At 40.5% G+C, this 15,070-nt stretch overlaps 1 protein-coding gene across 1 annotated transcript in view; it reads left to right on the top strand.

Annotated features, from left to right (window-relative positions):
- ZNF614 (zinc finger protein 614) overlaps positions 1-14,434 on the top strand; it is an 18,924-nt gene extending 4,490 nt beyond the window's left edge. Inside the window, exons 2-4 of the mRNA XM_008588342.1 lie at positions 11,322-11,448; positions 11,763-11,858; positions 12,320-14,434. Of these exons, the coding sequence (XP_008586564.1) occupies positions 11,322-11,448; positions 11,763-11,858; positions 12,320-13,824 (1,728 nt within the window). The 3' untranslated portion in view covers positions 13,825-14,434. The remainder of the gene's footprint in view (positions 1-11,321; positions 11,449-11,762; positions 11,859-12,319) is intronic.
- Positions 14,435-15,070: the final 636 nt, after the last annotated feature.

The following is a 15,070-nucleotide window of genomic DNA, read 5'->3' as shown; positions in this document are numbered from 1 at the left end:
GGTTGGCCACTGCCCTGTGATCTGGTGTCCTCTGAGCTCCAGTTGCTGCCCTCCTGCCACATGCCCAGGTTCAGGCAATCACAGGACAGAAATTTCCCACTCTATTGTCGATGTTATTCAGAAAAGAAAGAAAACTCCCATTCCACCAGGCTGATGATCATGAGTGAGAATACTAATAGCCATTATAAGATGACTCCTTGACTAGGACAAATGTGGACTCCGGGGGACGGCAATGTGGCCTAAGTGCTGCTGGTGGTGGGAGACATCTCATCCATTTCCGATTTCCACAATGACTCAAGCCCCGCTACCTGGAGAGGGATTAGGGTTGCGGTCCTAAGTCCCTGAAATAGGCCCTGACATGTTACTTTCTTAAGAGCACGCGACGTCAAACAGTCCTTCCTCCTCCGCCCTCAATTTATGAGCCCCCGGGCCTTGGGTCCAGATCGGCGGTGAGGGTGGTCTGCGAGGTCCGCACACCGCCAGCCACCCACGCCTTCTTCCAGCCACCTCGGCAGGAGCCCCCGTCCTTCTCCCTTTTCCGCAGCCACCCGGCTTTCCTCATTTCCGCCCCCTCACCTGCCTCGGAACATGATTTTTGATTGTGTTGGATCCTACGGGTTACATTAGCTGTCATCTTAGGTCTGATATCTCCGACAGCCATTACAACCAGAGGAACACAAAAACCTTTGAGAATTGACTGTTAGGAGAAAGCAGACATGTTTTCAGTGACATAGTTTATGTCACTCAGGTCTTAGGACATTTCTTTGATGGGTTTCCTAGAGGTGATCAGTGGACAGTATCCTATTTTTTTTTTTTTCGTGACCGGCAATGGATCGCAACCCTCAGTGTCGCGCCCGTACCGGACCGGGACCGGCCACGGGATCGCAACCCTCGGTGTTGCTCCCGCCCCTCGCTCAGCCAGTGAGCGGCCAGTCTGTATGTGGGATCCGAACCCTCGGCGGGAGCGCCACCGCACTTCCCAAGCGGCGCACTATAGCAGTGTGCCACCGGGCCGGCCAAAGAATGAGTGTAGACATATGCAAGGTTGACTTAGCCTTTAGGCTCAGTAAACACAGTGCCCAGTACTTTTAGAGGCCTACAAAAATATTTTAATTTCTTTTAAAAATCATAAGGAAAATATGAACTTTTAGGCTGAAGTAAATGTTTTAATCTATGATATTATTAATACAGTCATCTTTATACCAACACAGTAGTAAAACATAAATTTTAAATAGTTTTTGTAGGGAAGGGGGGGCCCATTGAAGGCAAAAAAATGTCTAGAGCCCATGAAAACCATAATGTGGTCCTGGATATGTTGCTAGGCCTGTGAAACCATTACCACAATCAAGATAATGAACATTTTATCAAAAGCTTTATTGTTCGCCTTGGGAATTCTTCCCTTGCTCCCCCCTGGCATTCACAGCTATGCTTTCTGTCACTACAGATTCATTTGCATGTTCAGGAATTTTATTTTATTTTATTTTATTTTTCCTTTTTGTCTTTTTTCATGACCGGCAACGGATCGCAACCCTCAGCGTCGCGCCCGCACCGGACCGGGACCAGCAACGGGACCGCAACCCTCGGTGCTGCCCCCGCCCCTCGCTCAGCCAGTGAGCGGGATCCGGTCTGTATGTGTTATCCGAACCCTCGGCGGGAGCGCCACCGCGCTTCCCAAGCGGCGCACTGTAGCAGTGCGCCACCGGGGCGGCCCCTAGACAGTATCCTTAATCACAGTTTTCTGATAAATGTAAAAACAGATTTTCTATAGCTGTTTGTTACAGAGGGCCTCAGAATCTCCTCTGGGAATATATCAGTCAGAGCTCCGTGGACACAGTTCTTCAAGGGACCACAGTCTGGTTAGTCAGGGACCCAGCTTTGTGGCAGTCTGATTTTATTCAGGAATAAACCTAAGTGGAAAAATGGAAAGATTGCATGAGTTTTAAATGGTCCTCCATGAACAGGTAGTTGAACTGGAGTTTGAGCAGATTTGGTAGTAGTTATTTGAAACTAACTTTCTCTAGGAAAGTCTTGGTGTGTTGGCATCTACGGGGTTGGTTTTATAAGTTTCATTGTATCTCAGAAAGTTTAGTGCCTGTCCCTGTGTTGAAATCCAGTTCTTACCCACCTCTTCCTTTTTTTTTTTTTTTTAAGTACACAGGTGACTCATGGTAAAAGATTCCTTTCTAATCCCATAGAAATAATGTTTGCATTAACAAACAGCTGGTAGTATCTACTGCCTTTCATTGTGTGTGTGTATTTACAAGTACATATGTATATATCTACATATTTACATACTTAAATGTATACATCTATATAACATCTTATATGAATGGAATGATACTGCAAATAACATAGACAACTATAAAGGACACCCCATTGGCCTAAGTACCACTGGCCTGGTACCAATTGATTGTCTAAAAGAAAAATGACTGCATCAACTGAAGAACATTACTTATGTGGCTGTATAAAATTTCGTGAGTTCATAGTAATGTTAAAAAAAATCATCAAAGTTTGCTAGAAATGAATTATTTAATCTTTGAAACAATATATAACATAATCAAATGTATGCTCTTTTTGGCCGTAGAGGTGTGGATTCACTCTGACTTTAAGAAATTTTAGATTCAAAGTGAAATAGAGCACACTTCATTGATAAAGCTCAAGAGTCCTTGACCATTATGCTCATCTATGAATCACCTCTCCAGAATGAATTGTGGTTGTTATTTTAATGTACATCTTCCAGACTATTTTCAGTATATTGGCTTTCTTCACATGTTAGTGCCTGCAGGCCAACTTTCTTCTTTTTTACTTGAGGCAATGAACTTCAAGTGATGTCTGAGATAGTTTAACAATTCACATATTGATGAATGTTTGTTATTACAAATGATATGATAGTGAACATACCTGTTAATCTTTTTTTGTGGAATTATATCAATTTGTATCAATATTTCTTGAGAGGGCTGGCCAGTTAGCTCACTTGGTTAGAGTATGGTGCTGATTACACCAAGATCAAGGCTTTGGATCCCCATACTGGCCAGCTGCAAAAAAAAAAAATTTCTTTAGGGTGGTTACAGAGAAATCAGTTATGGGGTATGCAGTGTAGGCATTTTTCATTTTAATCTGTACTTGAAGCTACTGTCCAAATGGCTGTTCCAGTTCATAATTAATGTAACATTTGATTAGAAGTGTTGACTCTGGATCTAGTTGCCAGCTGTGTGACCTTGCATACTTCATTTAGCCATTATGTGCCTGAGTTTTCTCATCTGTAATGATATGGCACCTACCTCTTGAGGGTAGGGTATGAAATAATGAATTAACCTATACAAAGAATTTAAAAGAGATTATTCAGAAAGAAGCTCATTTAGTAGAACAGGCAGGCTGTGTCGTCCTCTTTGCCCCTTCGAGCCAGAGTGAGTAGTGTAATTCTCAAGAATTAAACTCCCATGTGATGTGGTTGATCTTCCTGAAGAAAAGGGAGAAGGACGTTGTGGATAAAGAGACAAGAGTTTTGCAGCACAATGCCCCATTCTTAGAACATTGCTAGGCATAAGAAAATAGACCCATTTCAGACTTCCAGTCAAGATTGCAGAATAGATGGTCCGTAGCATCACTCTCTCCCACAAATCAACCAATTTAAACTATAAAAACATAACATCAAGTGCATATGGAACAGGGAGACGTCCAGCGGGGGAAGCAGAAGCTCCATGGAGACCACATGCCCTGCGGGGCCACTGTCACACGATCCAGCAGATAGGCTTCACCGCTGCCACCCAGCTCCATTCCCAGCCCAGCCCAGTGTGCACAGACCAGGGAGATGTCCAGCAGGGGAGGTGGGAACTCCACGGGGACCACACTGCTGCCACGTGATCCAGCAGCCCAGCCCAATGCATACGGAGCACAGAGATGTCCGGCAGGGGAGACAGAAGCTCTTTAGAGTCCACACACCCTGGGGGGGGGCGCCGCTGCGTGATCCAGCAGCAGGGAGGCTTTACCGCCGCCACCTGGCTCCATCCCAAGCCCTGCCTAGCGTGCACAGACCACGGAGACATCCAGCAGGGGAAGGGGAAGCTCTGCAGAGACCACACGCTCTGTGGTGCCTCCTCACATCCCAGCAGCCTGGCCCAGAGTGCACAGAACAGGGAAAAGTCCAGCATAGGAGGTGGAAGGTTAGCAGAGATCACACATCCTGCGGTACCACCCTATAACCCAGCAACCCGGCCGAGTCCAAGCTGACCACAGAGGTGGCTCCCCAGAGAGACCCAAGACCTGAGGCAACCACACACGCAAGGCACTAGTGGCCAACTGAGCAGTCACTGAGGTAGCCATACCAAATCGGAAACCCCAGCAACATCTTAGTCAGTCAATAGTGTCAAACCTGTGGACTGTGAAACCCCCTGCTACAATGAATAAACATCAAAGAAAAGACACCAGAAATATGAAAAATCAAGAAAGTACACCACCAAAGGATAATAACTCTCGAGCTCTAGATCCTATACAACAAGAAGCCCTTGAAATGACTGACAAGGAATTTCGAGTGATAATTTTAAGGAAACTGAATGAGATATAAGGAAACTCAGCTAGACATCATGATGAAATGAGGAAAAGTATACAGGACCTGAAAGAAGAAATGTACAAGGAAATCAATGCTCTGAAAAAAAAATGTAGCAGAACTTGTTGAACTGAACAAGTTATTCAGCAAAATAAAAAACACAATGGAGAGTTTAGCCAGCAGGCTTGCAGAAGTTGAAGAGAGAACCTCTGAACTTGAAGATGGGCTGTTTGAAATAACACAAGCAGGCAAAAAAGAAAAAAAAAGAAAAAAGAATCAAAGGCATTGAAGAAAATCTGAGAGAGATATAAGACAATGTTAAGCGCTCAAATATCTGAGTCATGGGTATTCCAGAAGGGGAGGAAAAAGGAGACTGCATTGAAAACATATTCAACAAAATAGTGGCAGAAATCTTCCCAGGTATAGGAAAAGACACAGATCTTCAGATCCAGGAAGCTCAACGATCTCCAAATGTGTTCAACCCAAAAAGGTCTTCTCCAAGACATGTTATAGTCAAATTGGCAAAACTCAAAGACAAAGAGAGATTCTTAAAAGCTGCAAGAGAGAAGTGTCAAATCACCTATAAGGGAGCCCCAATCAGACTTAACATCAGACTTTTCATCACAAACCCTAAAAGCCAGAAAGGAATGAGATGATATATTCAAAATACTAAGAGCCAGAGATTGCCAGCCAAGAATACTCTACCCTGCAAGACTTTCTGTCCAAAATGAAGGGCAAATAGTATATTTCTTAGACAAACAAAAACTGCGGGAATTCACCACCACATGACTATGCTTACAAGAAATTCTCAAGGGAGTACTGGGTTTGGTTCCTGAAAAATAACTACCACTGCCATAAAAACCCAAGAAAAATCAAAACCCACTAGTATAATAAAAATGGCATTCATGAAGAGAAAACAAACAAAAAGGCTATCTACAACCCAAGGAACCAACAAACACAGAAAACAAACAGAAAATTAGAAAGGAAGGAGCAAAAGACACCTAAGACAACCAAACAATAATCAATAAAATGCTAGGAATAAATCAACACTTTTCAATAACAACTCTTAATGTAAAAGGCTTAAATTCCCCAATCAAAAGACACAGACTGGCTGACTGGATTCAAAAGGAAGACCCAACTATATGCTCCCTTCAAGAGACCCACCTCATTCATAAAGACTCACATAGACTAAGAGTGAAAGGATGGGAAAAGATTTACAATGCAAACAAAAGAAAAACGAGCTGGAGTAGCTATTCTTGTATCTGAAAAAATAGATATTAAACTAAAAACCATAAAAAGAGACAATGAGGGACACTACGTAATGACAAAAGGATTGATCCATCAAGAAGACATAACAATCATAAATATATACGTACCCAATGTTGGAGCAGCCAGATTTATAAAACAAACTCTATTAGACCTAAAGAAGGAAATAGACACTAATCCCATAGTAGCAGGGGACCTGAACATGCCACTGTCCATATTGGACAGATCATCTAGGCAAAGAATCAGCAGAGAAACACAAGATCTAAACAATACTCTAGACCAATTGGACTTGGCAGATATCTACAGAACATTCCATCCAACAACCTCAGAATATTCATTCTTCTCATCAGCACATGCATCATTCTCCAGGATAGATCACATATTAGGACACAAATCAAGTCTCAACAAATCAAAAAAATTGGAATTATCCCATGTATTTTCTCAGACCACAATGGATTAAAACTAGAAATCAATAATAAACAAAACCCTGAAAAGTATACAAACACATGGAAATTAAACAGCATTCTACTTAATGACATATGGGTCCAAGAAGAAATCAAGTAAAATCAAAAAGAATTTATTGAAACTAATGAAAATAATGATACATCATACCAAAACTTGTGGGATACAGCAAAGGCAGTACTAAGGGGGAAATTTATTGCATTAAATGCCTACCTCAGAAAAATGGAAAGATGGCAAGTGAACAACCTAACACTGCATCTTAAAGAACTAGAAATAACACTTCATCTTAAAGAACTAGAAAAACAAGAACAATCCAAACCTAAAGTTAGCAGACGGAAAGAAATCATTAAGATCAGAGCAGAACTTAACGAAATTGAAACCCAAACGACAATACAAAAGATAAATGAATCAAAAAGTTGGATTTTTGAAAAGATAAATAAAATTGACAAACCATTAGCATGTCTAACAAAAACAGAAGAAGAGAGAAGATTCAAATAACAAAAATTAGAAATGAAAAAGGTGATATTACAACAGATTCATCTGAAATACATAGAATCATTCGAGACTACTATAAACAACTATACACCAACAAATTTGAAAATCTGGAGGAAATGGATAAATTTCTGGACACACACAAGCTCCCAAAACTGAGCCATGAAGATGTAGAAAATCTGAACAGACCAATAACAATAAAGGAGATTGAAGCTGTTATCAGAAAACTCCCAACAAAGAAAGCCCAGGACCAGATAGATTCACAGCAGAATGTTACCAAACATTCAAAGAGGAATTGACACTGATTCTTTAAAAACTATTCCAAAGATTGAAACAGAGGGAAATCTCCCTAACTCACTCTATGAAGCAAACATCATCCTGATACCAAAACAAGGTAAAGATATAACCCAAAAAGAAAACTACAGGCCGATATCCTTGATGAATATAGATGCAAAAATCCTCACTAAAATACTAGCCAACAGAATACAGCAACACATACATAAAATTATTCACCACAATCAAGTGGGATTCACCCCAGGGATGCAAGGTTGGTTCAACACATGCAACTCAATAAATGTGATACACCATATTAATAAAATCAAACACAAGGGCCATATGATCATCTCCATACAGAGTTAAAAGACAACCAACAGAGTGGGAGAAAATATTTGCATAATATACATCTGACAAAGAATTAATATCCAGAATATACAAGGAACTCAAAAAAAAACCGATGGGGGAAGAAGACATAACAGCTACAGTTCCTTGAAGTTGATACAACAAGCAAACAGAAAGGACATTGTTGGCTGGGAGGGAGGAGACAGAGGAGGGAGGGAGGTTTCGGTAATGGGCCACAATAATCACCCACATTGTATATCTACAAAATAAAATTAAAAAAATAAAATAAAATAAAATAAAAATAAAAAATAAAAAAAACTGTAAAAAAGTTAAAAATAAAATATGAACTTGCAAAAAAATAAATTAATAATTCTGTTTAGCAATAAGCTTGCTTGGTCTACATTCTAGTCTCAATATATCTGAAGCCTCACTGTTGTAGTATCTGAGTGCTTTCCTGTTCTTTTCAGGTGGGAAATATGAGATTGTATCTTTCTTAATCAAAGATACAAAATTGTGGAATACTAAATTACCAAGTGCTATTTTGCACTATTTTTACTTAAAATTAATCGCCTTTTTTGTGTGTGTGGTTTTTTTGTGACTGGTAAGGGGATTGGAACCCTTGGCTTGGTGTCGCCCGCACCGCACTCAGCCAGTGAGCGCACTGGCTATCCCTATATAGGATCTGAACCTGTGGCCGGAGCGCCGCTGTACTCCCAGCGCCACACTCTCCCGAGTGAGCCACAGGGTCAGCCCTTAATCGCCTTTCTAATGTTAACTTAATAAAATATCATGCTGATAGGTTAAAAAAAAAATAAGACAACCAACGGAGTGGGAGAAAATATTTGCAAAATATACATCTGACAAAGGATTAATATCCAGAATATACAAGGAACTCAAACAACTTTACAAGAAAAAAACGAGCAACCCAATTCAAAAATGGGCAAAAGAGCTAAGTAGGCATTTCTCTAAGGAAGATATACAAATGGCCAACAGACATATTAAAAAATGCTCAACATCACTCAGCATCAGGAAAATGCAAATCAAAACTACACTGAGATACCATGTCACTCCAGTTAGGATCGCTAAAATCCAAAAGACTCTGAATGAAAAATGCTGGCGAGGTTGCGGAGAAAAAGGAACTCTCTTACATTGTTGGTGGGAATGCAAAATTTTGCAGCCTCTATGGAAAAAGGTATGTAGGTTCCTCAAACAAGTGCAAATCGATCTGCCATATGACCCAGCTATCCCACTGGTGGAAATATACCCAGAGGAATGGAAATCATGAAGTCGAAGGTATACTTGTTCCCCAATGTTCATAGCAGCACTCTTTACAATAGCCAAGAGTTGGAACCAGCCCAAATGTCCATCATCAGATGAGTGGATATGGAAAATGTGGTATATCTACACGATGGAATACTACTCAGCTATAAAAACGAATGAAATACTGCCATTTGCCACAACAGGGATGGACCATGAGAGAATTATATTAAGTGAAACAAGTCAGGCACAGAGAGAGAAATACCACATGTTCTCACTTATTGGTGGGAGATAAAAATAAATAAAAAAATTCACACACACACACGCGCGCGCGCACGCGCACAAAACCGGGGGGGAGAAGAAGACATAATAATTAGAATTCCGTGAAGTTGACACAACAAGCATATAGAAAGGACATTGTGGGGTGGGAGGGGAGAGAGGGAGGAGGGAGGGAGGTTTCGATAATGTGCCATAATAATCATCACATTGTATGTTGAAAATGATATTTAAAAAAAAAAAAGTTTAGAAGAGTGCCAGTGTATAAGAAAAGTAAGCTTTTTCTCTCTACAGTCACACAATGCTTCCTATACCAGATGTGTGGATTTTCCCCTACACATCAATTCCATTCTTCATAGGACACCAGCTGGGTATTCTACAGTTTTCTCAGATCAGACACTAACTGTTTAATGTATACCCCACAGGTTAAGGCTCCAGTCCCATAAGACTGCCTTCTACTTCAGTAGCCAATTTAAAGTGCTGGGTCTCCTGTTCACCCACAACTTCTGTCCAACTTGGCTACAAATCAGAGTTTCCTATGGCCCCCTCCTCATGTTTGTGTAACTGTAGCTTTTCAGTTAAAATTTATTCCCTGTTTACGTTGCTTATTCTAGGGCTGTCTTGATAGCTCAGTTGGTTAGAGCATGGTGCTGATAATGCCATGGTCCAGGGTTCAATGGATCCCTGTACCAGCCAGCAGGAAAAAAAAAAATTGCTTGTTCTTTCAGTAAGTTTCCATAGCTAACCTCTCACTCTGTTACTTCCTATTTGCCTTTTAAGATAATGCCCCTCTGGCATAGAAGGAATGAGCTGTGTGCCTAAGGTTTTTTTCAGGATCATTGGGGTTAGCTTGACCCAACAAAAACCCGGCTAGGCTGGCTAAGCCTATAGACATCTCTACTGAGTCTGCTGGAATATCTGACCTTTGACATCAGAGGGTTGAGGGCTCCACCTCCAGATCCTGTTAAGGTAGTCATCTTCTGAATATGCAGACAGCCACGGAGAGTCCCACGCCCCCTTCCCCCCAAGTCCTCTCACAAGCACCCAACCTAAGTCACCAGAGGATTGTGGGAGAAAATGTAGGAGAATCACCCCTCGACCCACCCTTCCTCTTAGGGTGCCCGCTCTAAGCACATTAACATTGCAGGACCAACAACATTAGATCCTTTAAGGTAGTCATCTTCTGAATATACAGACAGCCTGCGCAGGTGCGGATCACTGAAGGACTCCTCCAAACCTTTTAACAAATCAAGATCCCCTGTGCCTTGCATTGACCCTGACAACTCCCCGCCCCCCCCGCCCCCACCCGTGAATGTACTGTCCTTCTCATTGAGGGCAAGATGGATCTGAGGTGCAAATCTCCCGTCTTCTCATAATGGTTGCCTTGTGATTAAACTTTCTTTCTTTACTACAAAGATATCTCCTTTGGTGACTGACTTTCTGTGTCTTAATGGGCAAATGGACCCCACTTGGTTCGCCAACATTTATCTGCTAGGACAACTGACAGAACTCAGGAATACAGTTTACTTAGATTACTCGTTTATTGTAAAAAGATACAACTCAGGAACAGCCAGATGGAAGAGATGTATGGAGCAACGTATGGGGGAGGGGCACAGAACTTCCATGCCCTCTCTGGGGGTACCACACTCCCAGTACCTCTGCATATCTGGGAACTCATAAGCTCTCCAACCCCCCTACTCCATCTAGGTTTTTATGGCAGTTTTAGTACTTAGCATGATTGGTTAAATCATTGGCTATTGGTGATTGGATTCACTCTCCAGTACCTCTCCATTCCCCAGAGGTCAGGGGTTGGGGGTGTATAGTTTATATGCAAATACTGTGCAATTTTATATAAGGGACTTGAGCATTCTTGGATTTTGATATTTGGGAGGAGATGGGGGGAATCCTGGAACCAATCCCCAGTAGTTACTGAGTGACGACTGTATACATGATTTTCTATTAAAAGTTGTTTTTTTGTTTGTCTTGTTAACCCAAATCTTTCTAATCAACTTTAATGGTCTTTTGTGTTTTAGATATAACTTGTATAGTTTCTTTTATTCTCTTACATTTATTTAAAAGTACTGTCTTGTAAATTTAGGATGTGGAATCTGTTCATGGTTGATTCTTACATTGGCTATGAAGTCTCTGGTAATGTAGGAATGTTTTATTTGTCCTGATGTCCTTTGCATATGTTTAGTATTTAAAAATCACTGCTAAAATGTACAGATGAAACACAGGATTTTGCTCCCACCAAAATGTATTTGAGAAAGGAACATATATACAGGCTACATGGTGAACATTAGAAAAACTTCCCTCATACTTCTAAATATATAACTTCCCTCATATTTCTTCTAAATTAATAATAGGAATTCACATCATATTAAACAGGACTTTGTTATTACAGGAATCACTAACACTGGAGGATGTGGCTGTGGAGTTCACCTGGGAGGAGTGGAAGCTCCTGGGCCCTGTTCAGAAGGACCTGTACTGGGACGTGATGTTGGAGAACTATAACCATCTGGTATCACTGGGTAAGGATAGGTCCCCATGTGTCACCTAGAGAGTGCCCCCACCCCTTTTTTCCTCACCCGTCCTTTTTTCTCTCACTGTCATTTTTTTTTTCCTCACCTAATGAAAGCTTTATAGTCATTGTGTTCTGAAATGTTAGAATTTCAGTCTCCCTGGCCCCAAACAAAGTGGTGTAATCTCCCCTATTCTGAAAGAGAACTTTTATGTTGCTTATGAGAAATCATTATGTTTCTCAAATGTAATATTTTTCTATCTTGACATAATGTACCCTAATATCACGTACATTTCTAAATAGTCTGTCTTTTCTCATGAACAGGGTATCAAGCTAGCAAACCAGAAATACTCTCCAAGCTGGAACAAGGAGAAGAACCATGGATAATAGAAGATAAAACCCAGAATAGAACCTGTCCAGGTGTGTGAGTGAGAACCAGCAAGGGGAAAGGCTAAGGAAGTCAAATTCTAGTCATTAAGGGATAGTGTCATAGCTGTGAAGCACCTAAGGATTCCTAAACAGGTCTTCCACATATTGATCTCCCCATATAGGAACTTTTTTTTTTAAGGGTGTTTAGCTTTAAATTTACTGTATGTTTCTTCTTATATCTGGTCCTTATTTATTTCATTTTACATGTTTATAATTTTCTTGCATCCTTTTTTTGTTTTTTTCTCCTAGCTGGTCTGTACAGGGATCCAAACCCGTGACCTTGGTGTTACCAGCACCATGCTAACCAAGTGAGCTAACTGGCCAACCCTAATTTTCTTTTATACTGGGATCATACAGTTGACAATAAAGAGTCAGTGCCACCAAATCATCTTTGAAGCACTTTTATTACATAACATTCTTATGGAAGAATTTGTTATTCTCTTCTTTCCTAGATATCAGGAAAGCTGACAGACATCTGCAAGGGCACTCTCAGAGCCAAAGATTTCTGAAGAACATGCAACAATGCAATGAAAAGAATACACTTAGAAATATTGTTCATCTGAGCAAAACACATTTTTCTGTAATCCAAAATCATGATATGTTTGATTTATACAGAAAAACTTTGAAATCAAGTTTAAGTTTAGTCAACCAGAAGAGAAGACATGAAGTAAAGAACCCCATTGAGTTTAATAGAGGTGAGAAAACCCTTCTACATAGTACACATGAACTTAAATTCTGTGGAAGTACAAAATGCATGGGTACTAAATTCCAAGTCCTGAAGCATCAGATGACTCACAGAATTGAGAAAGCCCATGCATGCACTGATTGTGAGAAAACCTTCTTCAGGAAGTCTCAGCTCATTTGCCATGAGATGATTCATACAGGAGAGAAACCAGGAAGTGGTCAGTGTGAGAAATCATCCAGGAGTCTCATGTTCACTAAGCATCACAGAATTCATACAAGAGACAAACCCTATATACCCAATGAATATAGGAAAGGCTCTACTGTGAAGAGCAGTCTTGTTGTACATCAGCTAACCCATACAGGAGAGAAATCCTATATATGCAATGAGTGTGGAAAAGGCTTTACAATGAAGCGCTATCTAATTGCTCATCAACGAACTCATAGTGGAGAGAAACCTTATGTATGCAATGTATGTGGAAAGGGTTTCACCGTAAAGAGCAATCTCATTGTACATCAGCGAACTCATACGGGGGAGAAACCATATATATGCAGTGAGTGTGGAAAAGGCTTCACTATGAAGCGTTATCTTGTCGTACATGAGCGAACTCATACTGGAGAGAAACCCTATACGTGTAGTGAATGTGGGAAAGGCTTCACTGTGAAGAGCAATCTCATTGTACATCAGCGATCTCACACTGGGGAAAAATCTTATATATGCAATGAATGTGGAAAAGGCTTCACTGTGAAGCGCACTCTCATCATACATCAGCGAACTCATACGGGAGAGAAATCTTATATATGCAACGAGTGTGGAAAAGCCTTCACTACAAAGCGCACTCTCATTATACATCAGCGAACTCATACTGGAGAGAAGCCTTATGAATGCAATGAATGTGGTAAAGCATTCAGCCAGAAGATATGCCTCATACAACATGAGAGATGTCATACAGGAAAGACTCCGTTTGTATGTACCGAGTGTGGAAAATCCTATTCGCACAAATATGGTCTCATTACCCATCAGAGAATTCACACAGGAGAGAAACCTTACGAGTGCAATGAATGTGGAAAAGCCTTCACCACAAAGTCAGTACTCAATGTACATCAAAGAACTCATACAGGAGAGAGACCATATGGATGTAGCAATTGTGAGAAAGCCTTCTCCCACTTGTCAAACCTTGTTAAACATAAGAAAATGCACACAAGGGAAATGGGTAGATTCAGTCAAGTTGAAAATTGCTTTAACAGAGAGTCACAGCTTATTACTTACAAATGAACTCATGCCTATTGATGCAATGACTGTGGAAATGCCATCTGTGGCAACTCACACTTCATTAAATATCAGTGTGTTTCTAGGGAGATTGGATGTAATCATGGTACTGCCTATTGTCAGATATGTGCTCTCAGGAGTTAAAGAGTTTACCCAGGAGATAAACATGGTGAATACAGTAAAATATGATAGTGCCTTTAGCAATCCTTTACCTCACATTTGCTGTCAGTGAAAACATGTTGGATAAACCCTAATTCATCTAATGTGATGCCTTGAGCAAAACTTCTAGTTCCTATATCTGAAAAATGTATAGTGAGACAAATTCTGTGAATGCAGAGACAGAAAAGCCTTCTGTGGGAAGGTAGACTAGTCAGGGTTCATCATAGATCATCACTGAGCTCATTATTGATAGAAATGTAATGACCATGGCAAAGTCGTTACTGAGTGAGTGTCAGTTTACATTGGAGAATAATGTTAAAATGACTGTATATATGACAGGATTTTTTGTGGTAAATTCTGCTTCATCATTTGTCAGGAAATGAAATAGAAAACAAATGTGTTCTGTCCAATAGATATATAATGTGAAAAACAAATAAAATTTAAAAAGAAAATAAAAGTGTTCTGAATATGGTAAATGTGAAGCACCTTTAGCAAAATATGAGAGAGCTCATGAAGGAATGAAGTTCAGTGAAAATTATGAGTGTTTAAATGCTTTTTGTTATAAGTCTAACCTCATTATACATCAGATGAGACACCCGATGTGCATTTTCCAAGAGACTACCTTGAATGTCATTTCTAGTAGCCTTGTCAGTTATTCCACAATTTTAAAAAATAGTCTACTCTTTTCATCAGTGATTTTTTTTTTCCCTTTAGCAGCTGCCTGCTGCAGGGATCAGAACCCTTGACCTTCGTGTTATCAGCACCATGCTCTAACCAAGTGAACTAACTGGACAGCCCAGATTATTTTTATTGTTATGTACAATTGTGGTATAAAAAGAAATATATTTGGTCCTTGTCCCTGGTTCCTGGTGCAGAGCCCCTAAACCCCTTGGAATTTCATGAGTGGTAGGAGTGTTTTTTGTTACACATAGCAAGCCCATCTAAATCACACCTGAGTTTATGTTACTTAAGTTGGGGCCCCTAAATAGCCTCAGAGTGAGGTTGGTGAGATGGCACAGTCCACGCCATGGCAGGATCCTAAAGGAATCAGCTTGGGCTGCCCTCTCCGAGTTGGCAAGGCTGCTGGAGGGAG

Source organism: Galeopterus variegatus, unplaced genomic scaffold (assembly GCF_000696425.1).
Source record: "Galeopterus variegatus unplaced genomic scaffold, G_variegatus-3.0.2 Scaffold4780, whole genome shotgun sequence".
Classification (NCBI taxonomy): domain Eukaryota; kingdom Metazoa; phylum Chordata; class Mammalia; order Dermoptera; family Cynocephalidae; genus Galeopterus; species Galeopterus variegatus.
This window is presented reverse-complemented; position numbering and strand designations above follow the sequence as displayed.